The sequence below is a fragment of the Sciurus vulgaris genome (assembly GCF_902686455.1).
Source record: "Sciurus vulgaris genome assembly, chromosome: 12".
Classification (NCBI taxonomy): domain Eukaryota; kingdom Metazoa; phylum Chordata; class Mammalia; order Rodentia; family Sciuridae; genus Sciurus; species Sciurus vulgaris.
In genome coordinates this window covers 29,470,852-29,489,917 of record NC_136473.1, presented here as the reverse complement: position 1 = coordinate 29,489,917, position 19,066 = coordinate 29,470,852, and the positions used below count along the sequence as shown (strand labels likewise).

General features: G+C 42.4%; 1 protein-coding gene across 4 annotated transcripts in view; it reads right to left on the bottom strand.

Moving 5' to 3' along the window:
• RSU1 (Ras suppressor protein 1) overlaps window positions 1–19,066 on the bottom strand; it is a 186,845-nt gene that overhangs the window by 158,557 nt on the left and 9,222 nt on the right. For 3 of the 4 annotated variants that reach the window (XM_079108202.1, XM_079108200.1, XM_079108203.1), the window contains exon 3: window positions 5,281–5,331. The exons of the other annotated variant lie outside the window; for it this stretch is intronic. In XM_079108202.1, the coding sequence (XP_078964328.1) occupies window positions 5,281–5,331 (51 nt within the window). The remainder of the gene's footprint in view (window positions 1–5,280; window positions 5,332–19,066) is intronic. 4 annotated transcript variants of the gene reach the window in all.

Below are 19,066 nucleotides of genomic sequence, written 5' to 3'. Positions count from 1 at the left end.
CTCTGAAAGGTTTACATAAACGAGGGGCTACTCAATATCTGAAGGGAACAATAATCTTTGTATTCACTGCAAAAAATAATGAGGGCTTGATTCTCAAAATGCATGGGTCATAAAATAAAAAATCATCTTGCCCTATTTAAGGTGCTTTCAATATTTGCATAGGAGTGTTGCTGTAGGTGTAAAGTTACATTCAAATTAAAAAAAATTAATTCCCAAAGACAGTTTTAATCAGTGATGTAACATACATTTCATAATTTATAGTCTTTCCTATACAATGACATTTAGTTTAGTATAAAAATCAATATAAATATGCACAAAATGAACACTTAAAATTTTTTTCACATTTGTTTCTGAATTAAAATTTGATTACATACATAAACATTTTTTAACCTTTTTCCACAGGCTGAAAAAAAGTCAAACTCACAAATGCCCAATACAAAATACTATAGAAAGTACTTCACTTCTTCCAATTTAAAGATAATGGAAAATGAAGAACTGTTTTTAACTCAGGAAAGTAGCCATAAAAACACTTTAAAAATGATACATGAAACCAAATATATACTTTTAATTTTAGGAGCCAAATAAAAAAACAACATACCTCTTTCAATAGGATGTATTTATCAAAAATATGATAAAAAATGTACTATGTAAATGGCAACAGCAACATGTCCTGTGATACAGAACTGAGCCAAACAGCCTGCAAAATATGTCCTTTCACACCACAGAGTTGGTTTTTAATCTTTAGGTGCCAGATCTGAGGGGGATGGAAAATGCGTATCTCAACAGTGACCTCTAGTGGACAATTTTTAAAATGATTGTCTCCACAAGAAATTTAAAAAATGAAAAAAAGGAGAAAAACATTTACAAAGCTGACACTCCCAAATACCATCAAATTCATGGATCAGATTAACGAGATGACTGATAAAGATTTAGAGCTGTTAAGTCAGGCAAGGTAACCACCAAAGCAAGGGGCTTCGGGAAGGGTAGAGCACAGAGACACAAAAAGATGACCTTTGGAACCTGCAGGCCCTAGGGTGTGTCATCTCAGACTGCTGGGACTTCCCACAGCTCACCACCTTATCAATCCATTAACTCACCAGTACTGAGTGCCTATTTCATGTTTAAAATGTTTTCGGTACTCTTGTGAGGGTGGGATACAAAATGAATAGAAGACGGGGCTTCTAACCACAAGAAACTTACAATTAGTTAATTAATTGTATGAGAAAATGAGTGGATAATTTGGAGACTTACATATACAAAACTAATTTTGAATGAAAGAGGAACAACCCTATCCCCCAGAGACCCAGAGTGTAAAAGTAAGACCAGGTGAGAACCTAGCCAAGCCCAGGAGGGCTACTGGGGAGGGAAGAGCACTCCCGGTGTGGCTGTGATCCCAGCCACCTACCTAGGGATACTTGGGTGTACCCTAAAGCCATCATAGCATCCCCCCTCAATTATGAAAGGACCCCAATGGTTGTAAGGGTGACAATGTTACAGTTTAGATAAAAAGTGTCCCCAAAACCTCACATGTGAGACAATGCAAGAGGGTTTGGAGGTGAAATGATTGGGTATAGTTTTAACTTAATCAGTGCATCAATCCCATGGTAGGGATTAAGAGGGTGGTAACTGTAGGCAGGGTAGGTGTGGCTGGAGGGGGCGTCCACTGCAGGTGTGCCTCTGGGGTATACATTTTGTTCTTGGTGAGCAAATCTCTCCCTGCTTCCTGGTGCCATGTCCCCAGTTGCTTTCCTCTGCCACACTCTTCCAACACAATGTTCTGCCACACGTCATGCCCAGAGCTATAAAGTTGGTCACCTAAGGACTGAGACCTCTGAAACCATGGGCCCCAAATAAACTTCTCCTCTAAAATAGTTGACAGGTCTTTTGGTCACAGCAACAAAAAAAAAGCTGGCTAAAACAGACATCAGCTTCTAGAACCTAACACAACATTTCTTCAGGGTACTCACAGTCTACCACCTCTGAAATGAACACATGACAGTAAAAAACAGAAGTCTGTGGCAGCCAGGTCTACTCAAGTCCCCGTATCAGTGAATTCCCAAGGAACTGCCTGGTCCCGACAGAACCCATTTTTGTTTCCTCTTTGGTATTCCCTGTCATCTTTCCTCTTCCTCCAGTCTGCATAGGAAGTAACTGGAAAGCTCTACGCACTCAGCAACAGGTGCAAAACCAGAGTAAGAAATGGTTCCTGCTTTCAAAGAAACTGAACGACTCTACTGGGGAGAGAGATGAAACATGTCACACATGAAGTCTTTCCAAGGACAAGGAACTGCCCTGGAGCAGAGAAATCTACACCCAGGAGGGGCTGGGAAGAGAGATGTCAAGTGGAGCAGAACGGTCAGGGCCTCCAAGAGGGGACACAGAAAAGCTGCTCCAGATGGAAGTAGGAAAGGCAGGCCGGAAGGGAGCACAGGTGCACAGGGGAGAGATGGTCTTCCTCCAGCAGCTGTGGGGAAGAAGGCTGGCTGGGATGTGGGGCCAGATCAGTGCAGCTGCTGGAGGTCAGGCAGAGAGCACCTGGCACTAGGCGTGTGCACTGCTGTGAACAGGCACTGAGGCAAAAAGATACTGAAAGGATCTTTACCCTGGAGCAGGGGGTGTAGCTCCGTGGCACAGCATTTGCCTAGCATGCATGAGACCCCACTTCTATCACCAGCACTGCAAAAAAAAAAAAAAAAAAAAAAAAAATTCAAAAAGGCAAAATAATATAAATAAAAGGACCCACTCTGAAGCTCCACCCACTGGGTCAGAAAGCTCCCCAGTTGGGTTCCCAGCCCCCACTTGGCCAATCACAGAAGTAAGACAGAAGCGAAAGATCCATTTGCTCCTTCCTTCCATCTCCCTGACTACATCATGTATGCAAATCTGGAAAAGTTGCCACCGACATTAGTTTCCCCACCAACTTCACCAACCCCATCAAATGCAGCCCTAGTACCCCAGGTTTGAATTAAACAGCTGTATGAAAACAGTGATGAAACTCAGTGATTAGCTTCATAACCTTGAAATACTTTTACGTGCATACAGACAACTTCAAGAATTTCTGCCCGTGAAATCCTGGAGAATTTCAGGATCACACAGACCACAGTTGGCTTCCCCGTGGCCTTATGTGTACTACCTATCAAAGTCAAAACCACCATCGAGAAAAGGGACTTCAACCCCGTGCCACAGTGATCAGATGCCCCTGCAGACATTAACTCAAGCAAGTGGAGTCAGTGTCCCCAGATCGAGGCCTCGGCTTGAGTACGCTAGTCACTCATTCTGTAAGCACCAAGCGGAAATGTCAGAGAGCAGAGTGATTGGCAGAGCAAGAGAAAAACACAAATACTTTAGCAAGATAAAAGCTGGTGCCAGGGGGTTTATCTTTTGAGTCCCAGTGGTTTTAATGTAGCCTTGTCAGCCAGTCCCTATTAAAAACAACGGAAAATGAAAGACACTGATTAGACGGAAAAGTGACAGGAGGGTGTGCTCAGCCACTTACATTTAATGCATATTTATATTTCCATCAAATGGACATATTTACTATAAACACTCAAAAAACCATAGCAAAGTCATTCATTTAAATGCCAGAAAAATAGTAAAAGATGCTAATTTGACCTTAGTGGAACAGATTGGGTGTCACTGACTCCACTTGCAATAGCTTGAAACTGAATTTACCAAGACGATTAATTAGAGTTTACTGGATTAGGTCAAGAGTGTCTCAAACGGAGAGGAAAAAATAAAGAACAATAAAAAAAACAGGGAGGGGAGAAATATGAAGTTTGGCTTCTTTCACGATCAATGGCCTCTTTAACTTCTTATTTATGCCCCTCTACGCTTATCTAATATTATAGGCCTGGAGAAAGAAACTGATCCATTGATTCCCGAGACTTCTCTCTCTGCAGACAAGTAAGAAAGAAATAAAACTCCAACTATTTGAAAGATTTTTTTAAAGAACAGATCAATGCATGATGTAATAGGAATAAGGAAGGTCTGTCTTCCATACCTCAATATAATCTGGTTTGTCACAATAATGACACAGATCTAACAGTGGTAAGCTCGTCGGCTAAGCAATACCTTTATAAACTGTGCAATGAAGAGTGTCAAGAATTTCTGCTGTCTTGAGGAATTTAGATATGGTGTGGTCCACCCTTCAAAACAAACAGCAAATTCCCTCACAACTGGGGTTAGGGTCTCCATGGACGGCAGGACCATCTGCCACAAAAACAACGGAACTCACAAGTTGCCGATTACAATGTTCACAAGTGACCTGCAGTTCTCACTTTCAGCTTCTGGGGCTACTGCCACTTAAATGTGACCATTGTACCACTCTGCCTTTGCTGCACAAATATACACTGTGGCTAAAAATGAGCTAATCCGCCTGTTTCCTGCACATGGGGAGCCCTCCTTCTCTGCCACTCTTGATTCTCTATAATCAACAGCTCTGTGACACTGCTCCAAGCTACATATAATGCATACACACACATAAATTCACAACACGAATCCCTCAACATGACACTCTGCTCAACTTCACTGGACTCGGAAAGCACTCGAACAAATTCTTGCCACATGATTAGAAAATCATTCAAGTCTGCAGGAAATATGGCGAGCTCGAAGAAGTGACAGTCAATTAGGAATGAGCAAGGAGAGAGGATCCCTGTGATTAAAACTTTTAAAGCCACAGCACTAAGAATAAAATGGCCCATCATTTACCTAAGCTATTCTTATTAAAACAGGTATTAATTCCACTGCATGTTCACCGTACCATGACACTCCAAGAGAAGTTTTAGGTGGGCAGGGGACTAGCCTCAAACATTTTTAAAATGCAGATGCAACTGTACGGAAACTGACAATTTTGTGGTTTCTTCCTCATCAAGCAGGGAAGGAAAACTTATTCAATAGTTGTCTTCCTCTCTTGAGGAGGAAGCACAGACAAAAATGAAAGAACTCTTACTTTTGACAAGTAAATTTTTTTCATGAAATGTTAACCAATGGTCCAGCATTTCTGGGCACCGTGACTTTTACCACCCCTGAGTGGAGTCACTTCCAGCAAAACAGTGTCATTTTCTCTATGAAGAAAAGAGCTCTCTGATAGAAACAAAGTCAACTACAAAATACAGGGAGACACTATGCTCATATTTCTTAGTTGTCACCTAAATAAACTTTTAAGTTTCTCCAGACAATCATCTGTTAATATTTTCTTTAAAGTTAACAACAGAATCAGCAGTACCGTAACATTGTCCTAAAGCAAGAAACTTTGTAATAAAAATGAGAAAGTTAACTTACTTGTGAGTTTATTGTGGCTGAGGACCAGTTGCGTGATGTGGGCTAAGGAGACTGTAAAAAGAAACAGAAAAAACAAAAATCACATTCAGGAAATGTATCTAAATTATGCTTGTGCCCCTAGCAGGTAAACTGCTAAATTGTCTTCACAGGTGGAACTGGTACCACTTAAAACAGAAGCTTGATTCACATAAGACTATCTGCTAAATGTTAAACCAAATGAAGAAAAGTCATGCAATCAACGGTGCAATTAGCATAGCAAGTTAGAGTTAATGAGATTAATGTCACAGGTTCCAATGTTCTAAGGGCCACTTAGCTGTGCTTGGCAACCTGGTCTGGAAGCCTAATGTTGGCCATCCATCTCCAAAACATGGGCCACTCAGAAGAAACCAAGGGTGGAGGCCTCACCTATGCTTCAAATCCACCATATTGAAACAGAAATATCCTCTAACATAGACAGCAGCATGCTACTCAATCTACGTCCACCGTCCATCCAGAAACTCCCCAGGCATGATCACATGATCAGGGGAAAAGCCCTCCACGATTTCCTCTACACATATTTTGTTTGACATTTTGAAGCCTCGATTTGAAACTCAGACTGCTTGCCAGTTTCAAACATTATTATGTTGAAAACTGCTCAGTGAGATTAGATTTGCAAAATAATATTTTTTTTAACTATAAAGGAAAAAAATATACACAGATCCACACAAATTTAAAAGAGAGAAGGGAAAAGGCACCTGTCTTCCACTTTGGATTCTAAAACTTCACTGTGGGCAGCATTATATGTATATTTGTGCGTCATTCATATAAAAAAGAGATGTAGAATTTTTTCCAATGTTCTTTCTATATGAACATTCTTTTAATGCATTAGAGATTTTTCCTTAAAGGAATAATGAGAAAAAAAAAAAAGTGTTTTTTTCAGGAATAGTCTCAATGTTGGATTTGTATCCCAGCACACTTAGGAAATAATGAGTATGGATCACTCCTGACTACCATGTTTGTATGCTTTTTGTCTGTTTGTTTTAATGGCATCACAAAGTGATAGAAAAGTTCAAAATATAATCCAAAAATCTGTTGTCCTGGCCTGAACCACTGGGATCCAGCTTCCGGCCTGATGCCCTACAATTTGAGGGCATACTTTCTATAGAACAAAACATCCCCCTATGCCACCAGAGTTAACCATCAAAACCAAAGAAGTTGACTGACACATCGTGACCATCAGCACACATCCCATAAATGCCACAGTCGCTGCATTTATAAAAAGGATCCTGTTCATAGTCCAGGCTGCGTGCAGTCAGAGCCTTCCCCTCCTTTCATCTGAGGCCCTCTCTCTCCTTGACATGGACAACCAATTGGGTAAACTGCAAGTCATATCATTTTGCATTATGTCCTTGCTAGGGTCAGAATGAGGGTCCCCCCAGAGGTCCATCCTGAAGGCCTGGTCCCCAGAGTAGTGACACTGAGAGATGCTGTGAACCTTCAAGAGACCTAGTGGGAAGTCCTTAGGTTCCTGTGGGTATGTCCTTGAAGGGGTCTGAGTGACCTTGGTCTCCTCCCCTCCCTCCCTCCCTCTCTCTCTGCCTCCTGCCTTGGGAGGTGAACGCTTGCTCCAACACACGCTCTGGCCATAACATACCACCTTCACCAGAGGCCCAACCTGATGAGGTTCCCAATCTAGAAAATCTAAAATGTCCTACTGTGGTTACACGACATCTCTACTGCTGGCACTGGTCCAGCAGGTAGAGGTCAGGGATGCTGATGAACATCTTCCCACGCTGCACAAGATGGACCAACCCACGACCAAGAAATATTCAGCCTAAAACAGCAACAGTGTTTATTTTAAAACACGGCTTTCTTTATCTTCATGTGGTTTGGTGGTTTCCTATTTTAGTCAAGGGATTATGATCCCTTATTATTTATACTGATGCTCACACAGTGTCTCACATGGTGTCCATTTACGCTGGCTTCTAAGTCCTTCTGACACGTCCCCATCGTTGTTTAGGCACATCCTTGCTTTCTGACACAGATATTCAGGCTTATCTTGGGCTTTCTCCGCCACAGCCCTGGAATCACCAATTTCTCCAACAAAGGAAGCTCTGGTTCCGTTCTGCGGGCAATATGGGTTGTAAGCCACAATCCGGGTACCAGTTGGGCTCACTGGTATTGGGGGTGTCAGTGCTCCCAGCACCTCAGTGGATAGAACTGGGACACACACACACACACACACACAGACACACACACACACTTCTAAAATCAATATCGATTTTACTGTCTTTATGTTATTAAAAACCTTCAGTTCACCCCAGCATTTCTGAGTCCAATACACACAGGACTCATTCTATTTTTAAATTCCTTCTCTAACAGTGAGAACTCTGGTTCCCATTACCTTTAACCTATTTACTTAGGTTATCTTACCTATTTTCTCCCTATATATAATTGCATAAAATAAAGTTCTCTTACACCAAGACTGCGGCATCTCTGTGCTCATCTCCAAGTACTCCTGGAGGTCTGGACTAATTCACAGTCACGAGTAATCCATCTTAAAGTTGGAAACGGCTCTCAGGCCCCAGGGCCAGCTTGCCCACCATTCAGGGATGTGCAGACCCACGCCTGGCTAGAGTGCAGGATGCCCACGTGCTCACAAAGCTTACGAGGCACTATTGGACACTATGGACCAGAAGCTCCTAGAACCAAGATTCCTCCCACATGTCCTGATGGTTTGTAACCTGGAAATGAAATGTGTCCTGTGCAACTAAGAAGTGACCCTGGGGGCTGCACCAGGGAGCCACTTGAGCACTGGTGCTTACCTGAGCTTGCCTTCTGCTGCTGAGCTATGGCTTTGATAAGTCCTAATGAGGGCGAACCTGGGGGACCCTAGGAGTTTTTCGACTACTGAGTATGTGCATGACTGTGGTAACAATCCTCCCCTCCCGTTCCGGTGCCCTCCTCATTGGGCTCAGAGGCTGATTCCCATGCCTGGGTCTCCTCCACCAGGTGTCCCCACCTTGTCCTATCTGGATTCAAATTTCCCTACCAGCAGGTCTGTTCTCACCAGCACCTATTCCCACATTCCATCCTAGGTCACCCCCAAAGGGTCTCTCTGTTTCTGCAGCTAACAACAAGAACAGGGAGGAAAGAGGTCAAGAGGAACAAGTGTATTTCTGGGGATTTTGCAAAGAATCATAATGGTAGCTTCCCATATGATGTTTAAGACTCCGGATGTCGTGGAAAACCTCACACATTTTTATTAGTAAGAGTTAAGATTTTCTTGTCCGCTAGATAAAGCATTCTTCTATCTGAGGTAAGAACCTGACAAGAAAAAAAAAATCTCAAAAGACTCCCTGACACCAAGCAAGATTAAAAAGACTCCGATGAATCAGTTAAGATTACGTCCAGCTTCGTGTGGGAGCAAAACAAATAACAGGGATTAAACAAGAGTTTCTCTCTGTGTATACAATCCAAACATTCCCAATGTCTTGCTGCTCAGCCATCCTGAGTGCACTGAATGTTCATGATCTCTCTCTCTCTCTCTCTCTCTCTCTCTCTCTCTCTCTCTTTCTCTCTGTCATGTGAACACAGAAAGAAAGTGGCCATCTGCAAACCAGGAAAAGGCCCTCACCAGACAACAAATCAGTTGGCACCCTAACCTTGGGCATCCAGACTTCAGAACTGTGAACAACAATTTTCTGTCATTTAAAGAACACAGTCTATGGTATTTTTGTTACAACAGGCTGACCTCTGAAGACATATCTCAAGATGTCTTAGACATCCTCCAAGGCATACCTTAAGGTCCAAGATGACTGCAGGAGTCAGACATCACACCTTCATTCCCCTCAGAAGTGAAAAGCTTCCTTCCTTACAGACACTTCAAGAAGTTGGACATGATATACCCACTTACAAGCTATTAACCAGCCATTAATCAAAATGTAGTAATATCGTGATACCTCGCTACAAGGGTGGATGGGAAATAAGAGTTTATATTCCAGGTAACGACAGACCAGCTTCATAGGGGTTTTTATTACCAAGATAGGGCAAACCAATACTTGCTGACAACTGGCAGTCTCTCGCACTAGCATCTGAATGTCACAGGAATCAATTCTGATTACAAAAGAACACTGATAATCCTCCTATCTCCTTCTGCCTTAATTTTTCCTGAGAAATCACAAGTAACTAATTAGAAAGAAAAATTCTGCTCTTCTCAATGAAGAGCAAAGTTCACAGTGACAGATTTAATTAGGGAAAGCTGGTTCTTTTCAATCATTTCATCCTGTTCTGTCAACAAACACTTAGTAGGAAAGAAAGTGACAAAGTTGGAAGTGGCTTTTTTTTCCCCCCTTCTTTAATGAAACAGTTGCTGCTTCCCCCTGACCACACCACCGGAATGTATTTTTTTCTTTCTCAGTATTGTTATAAGACTACAAGCTAAAGTAGGCAAGATGGAGAAAAATTAGAGCAGAAAAGAAAAAGTTAATAAAAGCGCTTTGAGAAAAAGATTTAGGGCAACAATGGCCTGCAGGCTGGATCTGCAGGGAGGGCAGTTAAGTTGGGCACAATCAAGAGAAACCCACAAAGCCCAGGACCAGCGCAGACCAAGTAGCAACAGAAGTATTGACACAGCCCGCCACTCCCTTCCACTCGGGAATGGATGGTTCATTGTGAGTCTCCTACAGAAACTGTGCTGTTCAAAAGAAGGAAGAAAAGATCTACTAAAATAGAATGGGTTATTTCAAAGCACAAAAACAACCCTACTCATACACTCCAAAGACATGGAAGGGGGCCATACCCAGTGACCTGCTCTCGGTGCCTTGCTGACCATAATCACACACTGGCTCATTTTCTGCTGCGTTAATAACATATGCTAAGGGTCCTGCTAACCACAATCTGTCAAGAATGAGCCCCAACAGAACACTGAGAACAACTGCTATCGAAATTCCTAAAGCAATATTCCACTCCATTTTTCATGGACATATTCAGAGTAGAATATATTTCAAAATCCAACTAATTGACTAGGAAAATGTGCCAGCATACACAGTTAAATGTATCATTGGCTAAATGTACCTTACCTATCATTCTATCTCTACCCTCTTCTGGTGTATTATTTGGGTGGACGTTGGATCAGACAAAAATGAACAGTGGGAAATAAAACTGTTGGGAGGGAAGCGTCCACGCAGGGACTGGGGATAACATTAGGTTGCTGGCGCTGTATAGATGACTTATGATTGTTTGTTCTCTAGTCAAGAAGGGATGCATGGGAAGTGCTCAGAAAGGAACTGGTTGGTTCAGTCATTTCACCAGAAAGTCGATCAAGTACACATTCAGACACTTATCCATTGGATAGTTAATGATCACGCTCAGAATGGCAATCAATCTCTACTGCAGAGATTCTCCTAGAATCTCTTGGCAGTAGCATCGCTGACTGTCCTTCAGGTTGGTTGGGGTAGGGTGGGCTATACCTGCTATCCCTCTCAAAAGTGGTCATCCAATTCAGGGAACACAGAACATGCACCAACTTAAAATGATAGCATAAAGGCTCTCGGCCTCAAGAGAAGCAGACCTAAAAGGACAGTAACTCTTCAGGGGGAGATGTTCCTTCTTATAGATGATACATCAAAAGACACTTTTGGGTACAGGGCACACAATGCACTGGTGATGGACCTGAGGACACATGGAAAATGGAAATTGCAGAATAAAACCTGGGTTATCTGAGCATAGATTGCAATATAGAGAAAGTATAGAACCTGGAGAGGGGTGGTCAGTATTTTGAAAAAGGAAATTCAGAAAAATCAAACAACTAACTAAAAACTCCCAGGAAAAGAATCAGTGTTTCCAAATAAACTTGGAAGTAGATCTTATTATTCAATACTGGTTAAGTATTCTTCCTTTACATAAAGTAGGCAGCATGAGAAGAGGAATATTAGCAGGATGAAATCCACAGCACCTAAGAGGACTGTAGACTTATTTTCAAAATAACCTCACATATCACAAAACCGTGGCACAGTGGGAACGGTCTCTACAGCTTTCAAGTGGGCAAATTAGGAAGCAAATTATCCCTTTGGTAGCAATTCAGGGATGGAGGAAAAGTTCTAGTTTAACAGAATGACATTCACATCCAGAGGAGAGGAAAAAAAACATAAGACTTGAAACACACAAAATGATATTGGACTGGAAAGTTTCTGAAATCTTGTCATGGGTTAGAAGTCTTCAGGTTTCATGAAAGGTTCTGTCATGTTGGTCACAAAAACAGGACTGTGACCACCAGTTCACTTCACAGACTATGCATTCTGAATGGAAGCAATGGAAAAAAAGGTACTGCTACCATCAGAAGGTGAATGGTTTGCCAGTTGTAGATGGTGCTTGTGGTATGAAAACCTGGAAGAACCACCATACCTCCAGGGATGTTCCAGGAGGGCCACCTTGCTCGACAACTCCAAGGGGACGCCATTTACAGTTTGCCTGGTGAATATAACCTTCTGGAGCTGCACCTGGAGGCTGCCATTTTAATTCACATCCACCCAAAGTTGTAGACCACAAAAAAGAATTCATCTGAACTTAAGGATGGTCCAAATGGCTTTTCCATTTTGGCACCCGGGTGGGCTATGAATAGAGACAGCCTTAAATGGCCCTGATTCAGAGATGCCACAGGAATTCATGTGCTGGTCAGCTGTCAGCACCGTGAAGCAATGCTGAACAATTTAGATTTCACATCTCCATGATGTGTGATTAAGATGCCTGCCCCTGTCGCCTGGCTGAAGTTATTTCACCCTTGGTAGCAGGATACACATTCAGATCTTCTTAAGTATGCAGGTTCTGACAGTATATTAAAATGAAGGCAGACAATAAAATGTTTGATAACAAGCTAAAATACTGATATCATATTCATCAACACACCTGGAAATGTAAAAGCATTCCTTTTGAATTTTGTTCATAATTTAAGACTTTTTAAATATTCAGTGTGGTAAGAAAGTTTTTCTTTATATCACAACTGTGCAGGGTTGGAAACTCTTTAGTAGTGATTTCAAAAACATTGCTCACTTGAGTGAATTCTACTATTTACAGAAAAAGGGTCTATCCACCACAATTAACTCCCCCTCCATTCAACAAAAAAGCAATTTATCGCATGTGACAATAACACAGTATCTCTTCCTACACATAAGAGTAGAGAAATCACATGCATTGCATGAGCTGATGACTAACAGGGGACTTTAGAGTCCACTGGAACATGAACCAGTGTTATTAAAAAATGTAGAGCTCACATGATTCCTGCCCAAACACATCATTTTATGGTTTTCCTTTGGGAAAACATACAAAGAAAAACTACACTTCTGAAGATGCCTGGGAGAATTAAAGAGAAAAATAGAGTAAGCCACCTAAGACACAATCATTAATTCCTGTCAATGTTTAAGCAGGACGGTATTAACAAAACTCAGTTGACCACAACTACTTTGCAAGACACTGAACTTATAAGTATGCTACTAATGAAATGTGAAAGAGAGGCAGTTGCTGCCCTCAATGAACTTACTCTGTAATATTGGGACAAAATAAAATACTAGGGTGCAATACAGAATGCAGTGGTTAATTTTGTGTGTCAACTTGACTGGATTAAGGGATGCCCAGATGGCTGGCAAAAAGTATTTCTGGGTGTGTCTGTGAGGTGCTCTGGAAAGAGACTAGTAAAGTAAGATCCATGCTCACCCACGTAGGGAGGCAATATCCAATTTGCTGAGGACCAGAACAGAACAAAAAGGTGGAGGAAGGATGAATTCTCTCTCTTCTGGAGTTGGAATGTGCATCTTCTCCTGCTCTATGGACCTCAGAGTTTCTGGTTCTCAGGCCTTCAGACTAGGAATTACATCAGCAACCCACACTACCACACTCTCTCCAGTTTTCAGGCCTTTGGCCAAGGACTGAATTATACTACCAACTTGCCAAGCTTTCCAGCTGGTAGATGGCAGATCATAGAACTTCCTGACCACTGTAGTCACATGAGCCAATTCTCAAAACACATCTCCCCCTATATATATGTATGTATCTATATATAGCCCATTGGCTCGCTCTCTGTGTATAATCCTTACTAATATGGAGAATGAGAATGATATAAAGAAGATAAAACTCCCATTAAAAGGGAAATGCCTGAAAGTTCTTCAGGGCTAAGAAATCTTCAAGGCCCAAAGTCAATTTAATTCTATATCTATCTACCTACCTACATACCAACTTCTCCTTTTTTTTTTTTTCTTTTGTTCTCTTGTTCATATCAACTAATTTTTCTATCATAAAATATTTTGTGAACATATAATATATATATATTTTTTTACAAATCACAATTATAGAGTTCCAGAGCGAAAGGAATTCTATGTCTTAGTCCATTTCGTGACACTATAACAAAATACTACAAACTTAGAAATTCATAACAAAAAGCATTTTACTTCTTATAGTTCTAGAGGCTAGGAAGTCCAAGGTCAAAGGGCCTTCACTTGGCAAAGGCTTCTGACTGCATTATCCCACGGCAGAAAGCAGAAAGGCAAGAGAGGGCGAAAGCAAAAAAAAAAAAAAAAAAAAAAAGAGGGGACCAAATTCACTTTTGTAACAACCTGCTCCCCAGATAATGACATTCACTTTTGTAACAACCTGCTCCCCAGATGACATTGATCCCTTCATGAGGGCAGGGTCCTCAGAGCCTGACCACCTTTTTTTAGATTCCATCTCCTAGGCTGCTACATTGGGGATGAAGTTTCTCATACATTAATTTTAGGGAACACATTCAAACCATAGCACCCTTGAAATCCAAGAACATAAACTCCTCATTTTGCAGATGGCCCAGAGTGGTGAAGTTATTTTTCTAAGGTTCCACAGAACACTAGGATCAGAACTGAGAGTACAATCATGATTTCTAGATTCTAAATCTTTATTTCTCCCAAACTGGGAAAATCATATTTGCATCTGGTTGGAGCATTTTTTATAAGACAGTATAAACTCCTAGAAAAATATAAATAGTATAAACCTGAACAGAAAATTCCTTTCTATTGTGAATAAAATATGACAGTTACATAAAGTAACTCAAAGCAAAGAATATGCAGCTCACAGCAGTTCGAGACGTACATTGTAATGCCGCAAGATCCTGAGAAAAATCACTGGGTGTTTTGTTTTCTAGAACATGAACTCCTCATGTTTAAAATAAAAGGCTGGATTCAATTACCTGATTCTGTGCAACAAGTAAATGAGAGAAGGAATGAAGACTTCAATCTTGCCCAGGACATCAATAGACGATTCTGAAATAATAACTATAATCTCTAATGTTCCCAATGCAGCTGTGCAGTTCAAAGAACTTTATTAACTCACCTGTTCCTCACACTAACTCTACAAGGTAGTATTTGTATTACTTGCCTGTCTCCCAGATTTAGAGGGGGGGAAAAGAGAGGCCATGGGAGATTCAGTAACTCGGTCATGGTTTCAGAGGCGGTAAGCAAAGGGAATCCTTGAAAGCTGTTTCAAAACAAGAAACAGATTAATTCTAACACTGTTTTACCAGGCAAACATATATGCTCCTGGTCACATCCACAATTAACTAACGGTATGCTATTGGCATGCCATTTCATGATATCTAAAAGACAAAAAGTTTAAGTTGTAGGTTCATTTTTGTGCCAAACGTAAGATTGGGGCGCTATTGCGGCACACACCCTTCACTTCAGATACCACGGTATGTCTTCTGGCCCCATGCACCCCCACAGATGACACACCACTTTCCCAGGCTCTCTACTCCCTCAGTTCCCTCCTGAGTGGCTGCTGTTTGCCTCCACCTCAGTCTTCCTCCCTGAATCCTACCTGAAGCTACCCAGGTATCCCTGGCAAAGGCAAGTCTCCTTCAGATCAGGTAGGAGGAGGTGCAGCCTCATACCTGCTGCCTGCCCAAGAGCCACATGGTTCTCAGAGTTGGAGAGCTGTAGGTCCTTCCACAGTCACTACATATTTGAGGACCACAACCACCATGTATCACCTGGTCTCAGCAGCACCCAGATGCAATTGGGTCTTGTGGGCAGCTCATCCACTGTTTCTAACCTTGGCTTTTTGCTTTTCTTGCCACATCATCCCTAATCCTGTCCTCCAACAGCTGCCTTCTCAAATCCTATAACTAGTACTTGGATTAACACTCATGCTCAACCATACCCAGAGTCTTACAAGGGTCTGTTCCTTCTGGCCAGCTGCGAGGCCTCCTCAGATCTCTTCTGCACATGGTCTTTTCCCACAATCCTGCAACAGTTCGCCCCATCTGCCCTCAGCACACACTGACCCAGCAAACAAACATGCTGCTCATGGTGTCCATAAACCCTCATCAGAGCCTCACCCCACAGGCATGTTTGACTCTTCACCCCCAAATCTCCTGCCTCATCAGAGCCCCCATCATGAGATCTGCAAAATAGACTAGTATCAGCCTAACAAACATAAAACTTCCTAATTATGGATCATTATGATCATTTTTTCACTGCCTAGCCTGCACCAGAAACTTCATACACATAACCTTTATTTAAGGAGAATCACATTTTCCCCATTTCACCAAGGAGGAAAACTGAACCACAAAGATGCTAAGTCATCTATCTAAGGACACATGAACAAACAGCAAAGCTGGGATAATTAATACAAGCCAGGACTCCAAAGCCCAAGTTCTGAACTGCTACTCTCCATAGATCTCCCTGGATGGACCTGAAGAAACCAGTAAGAATCACTAGGACAATATGAGTCTCTGCTTTGTCACAGATCCCAAGACTTCAAGTCAAAAAGGTTGGCACGCAGGGAAAGGAGTGAGAGAAATGAACACTTTCCCATGTCCACCCAAACCAGTTTTTCTTTTCTTGTCTGGCAGAAAAGTTTAGCAGGGTGTGTGGCTGCCCAGTGCAGAGGACACTGCCCAGGTTCCCCTTCATAGGCGAGGATCAACTTTCCCTGAGGGCTTCAGCAGGGAGTGTGGTCATGCTGGCACCTTAATTTAAAAATTCTGGCCTCCAGAACAGTGAAAGAATAAATTTCTGATGCCTTAAGTCACTAAGTTTGCAGTAGTTTGTCACAGCAGTCACAGGAAACTAATACGACTGGACTTAACACTTTATAAAATCTCAGCACCTATGAAAAAGAGCAGCAGTTAACACAGTAAAATTGGATTATCATTAGACTTTTGGACAGCAATATCTTTGGTTATAAGAAAACAAAATAATATATCTACAATACTCCAGGAAAGAAACTGTGAGCTCTATATCCAGTAAAACTGACTTTCAAGTGAAAAGGGCACAAATTCTACCTACTGTCAACATGCAAGAACTCTGGGGATATTATTCTTTTGTCCCTTTTTGAGGAACTTTCCAGACTATAAACTTCAGTGTTGGGGGCTGTGCCATGTTGATCACATCGGCAGCGAGGAGGTTAATTAACACAAGCACACTCAGGTGATTTATCATCCACGCACACAATGCATGCGCATGTGTTCTCGAGCACTCCTGATCGTGCCTGCTCGGACATCTAGCATCTTGCTTAGTCTTTGCATAAAAGGCGTGGCCCTGCTCTCCGGCTCCTGGAGGTGATATAAGCGGCCATAGGCAGAGCGCTAGAAAAAGGAGAAAGAGCAGCAGCTAGCAGAAAGAAGCGAAGAGAAGCCACTAGCAGAAAGGAAAAAGAGCAGCAGCTAGCAGAAAGAAGCAGAGAAGCCATTAGCAGAAAGGAAGACGAAGAAGCAGCAAGCAGATAGAAGCAGCGAGTAGGAGCAGCGGCAGAAGGCAGATCGCAGAGCGGAGAACTGAGAACACACCTTTAGGTTGCAGATCACAGATAGGCAGATCGCAGTACGCGGGACACATCACCAAAGCACCTTAGATAGACGCACCCTTAGTTCACAGGATGCAGGACACACCTTTAAGAAGAAAGCAGCTGAACTAAGAAGATACAGTCTTTCTCTCTTATGCAAAGCCTCTCTCTCTCTCTCCCTCCTCTCAAAGCAGGTAAGCCTCATTTCCTCTACCCTCTATAAGCAAGCAAGTAAGGAAGCAGCTCAGAAATAGAAGTAGCTCAGTTTCCAGTCCACCACCCATAAGACCCGCGCAAAATGTTATGCAGGCGGTGACAAATATCCGCGGATTTGGTACCACAAAGAGCCAGCAACACTTCAGACCATCAAAATAACCAGAGAAACAGTGACTGCAGGATTGGTACAGAACATAAACAGGTACCTGCATGGTGGGTTCTTAGCAGGAGAATCTGCAGCAGGTGACCTGGACCACCTCCAAACTGAGACACTCTACTCTCCAGTCATTTTACAAAGACCAAGTGTTGCTTGCCCAGCTCTGAGCAAGCAGAAGAGGACAATATCCCCCTTGGCACAAAGAAAAGCATGGAAAGCAGTCAGGTCCCCAAATGCCACAAGGGGCAACAATGTCCACTGACCTGGGACACCTACCTTGGCATCTGATGTGAGAGGAAAATCCTATTTTTATTCAAGTCCCCTTTCTGTGGGTCTCTTGAGTGTGTAGCTTAGTCCTTTACATCATCTCCAATTCACTGTTAACAGTGAAATCCTCAGAAAACTCACAAAGATCACATCTGTGCTGCAGAACAGGAGTGGGCTTTGAGGGAACTCAGGCCAGAAGACACAGATGCCTGTAGCAGGAAGAACCTCATGACCAACTCCTTTATCTGCTAGATTAAAAACAAGGGGCATTCTGGGAAGCTGGCGGCAGCATGAAGGCACATCTGAGAATTTTGAATCCCCACATAGAAATGGACACTGGAGAGCAATCAAAACTTCAAGGTTCCTCAAAACTAAGGGTTAAAGCATCCCCACAAACTTCAAATATAAGCATGTGAGAACAAAACACCAACAGCTACAAAACTAACATGATATCAGCATCCCTGGTGAAAAGAGTAAACGGAGGTGTATCCAACAGTCCTGAGAACAGAAAACCTCAAAAGAGCCAAAGTCACTAGAAGACTGACTTGAGAAGAGCAGCTGGCATTAGCAAGGGCTTGTTCACTCCAGATCGGGGACTGGAGTCAAAGTCTAACCCCTGTGACCTGGAAGCTGATCACTGCCAGCTCCCTCCCAGGACAAGGCCTAGAATCCAAACCGAGCAAGACAGAAATAATAGAATCCAACAACAGAGAAGGCCCATGAAGGTGGGGAGAAGGACTGAAGCAGGTCATCTGAAAGCCAGCTCTATATTTTTCAAAACTATGTGAACACTGCCAGATGCAGTGGCACACACCTATAACTCCAGCCGCTCCCCTATAACCCCAGTCACTTAGGAGGCAGAGGCAGGAGGACTGCAAGTTCAAAGCCAGCCTCAACAACTAAGAGAGGCCCTAACCAACTTAGCAAGACCCCCACCCCCAGTGACCCAGGAGGCTGAGGCAGGAGGATTCCAAGTGTGAGGCCAACTTTAGTAACTTATGGAAGCCCTGCCGAAAAAGGGCTGGGGATGTGGTTCAGTGATTAAGTGCCCTGGGTTCAATCTCTGGTACCAAAACTACATGAAAACCACAGAGGACAGAGTTCTTCGAAATGAGAAAGGATATGTAGAACCAAGACTCCTTCTGAAAGTTTAGAAAGACTAATTTCATTATAAAGCAACATAGCAATATCAAAAGCCTATTCCATGAATTTATTACCCAAGAAAATAAGGTGCAGAATAACACCCTTATTGATAACGAAAGCCCATTATCAAAAACTATGCCCTGAAAACATACCGAAACTGTGACCAATATTTCAAAACAAGGCAAAAAGGGAAAAAGAGATTTAAAAAGTGATATACAG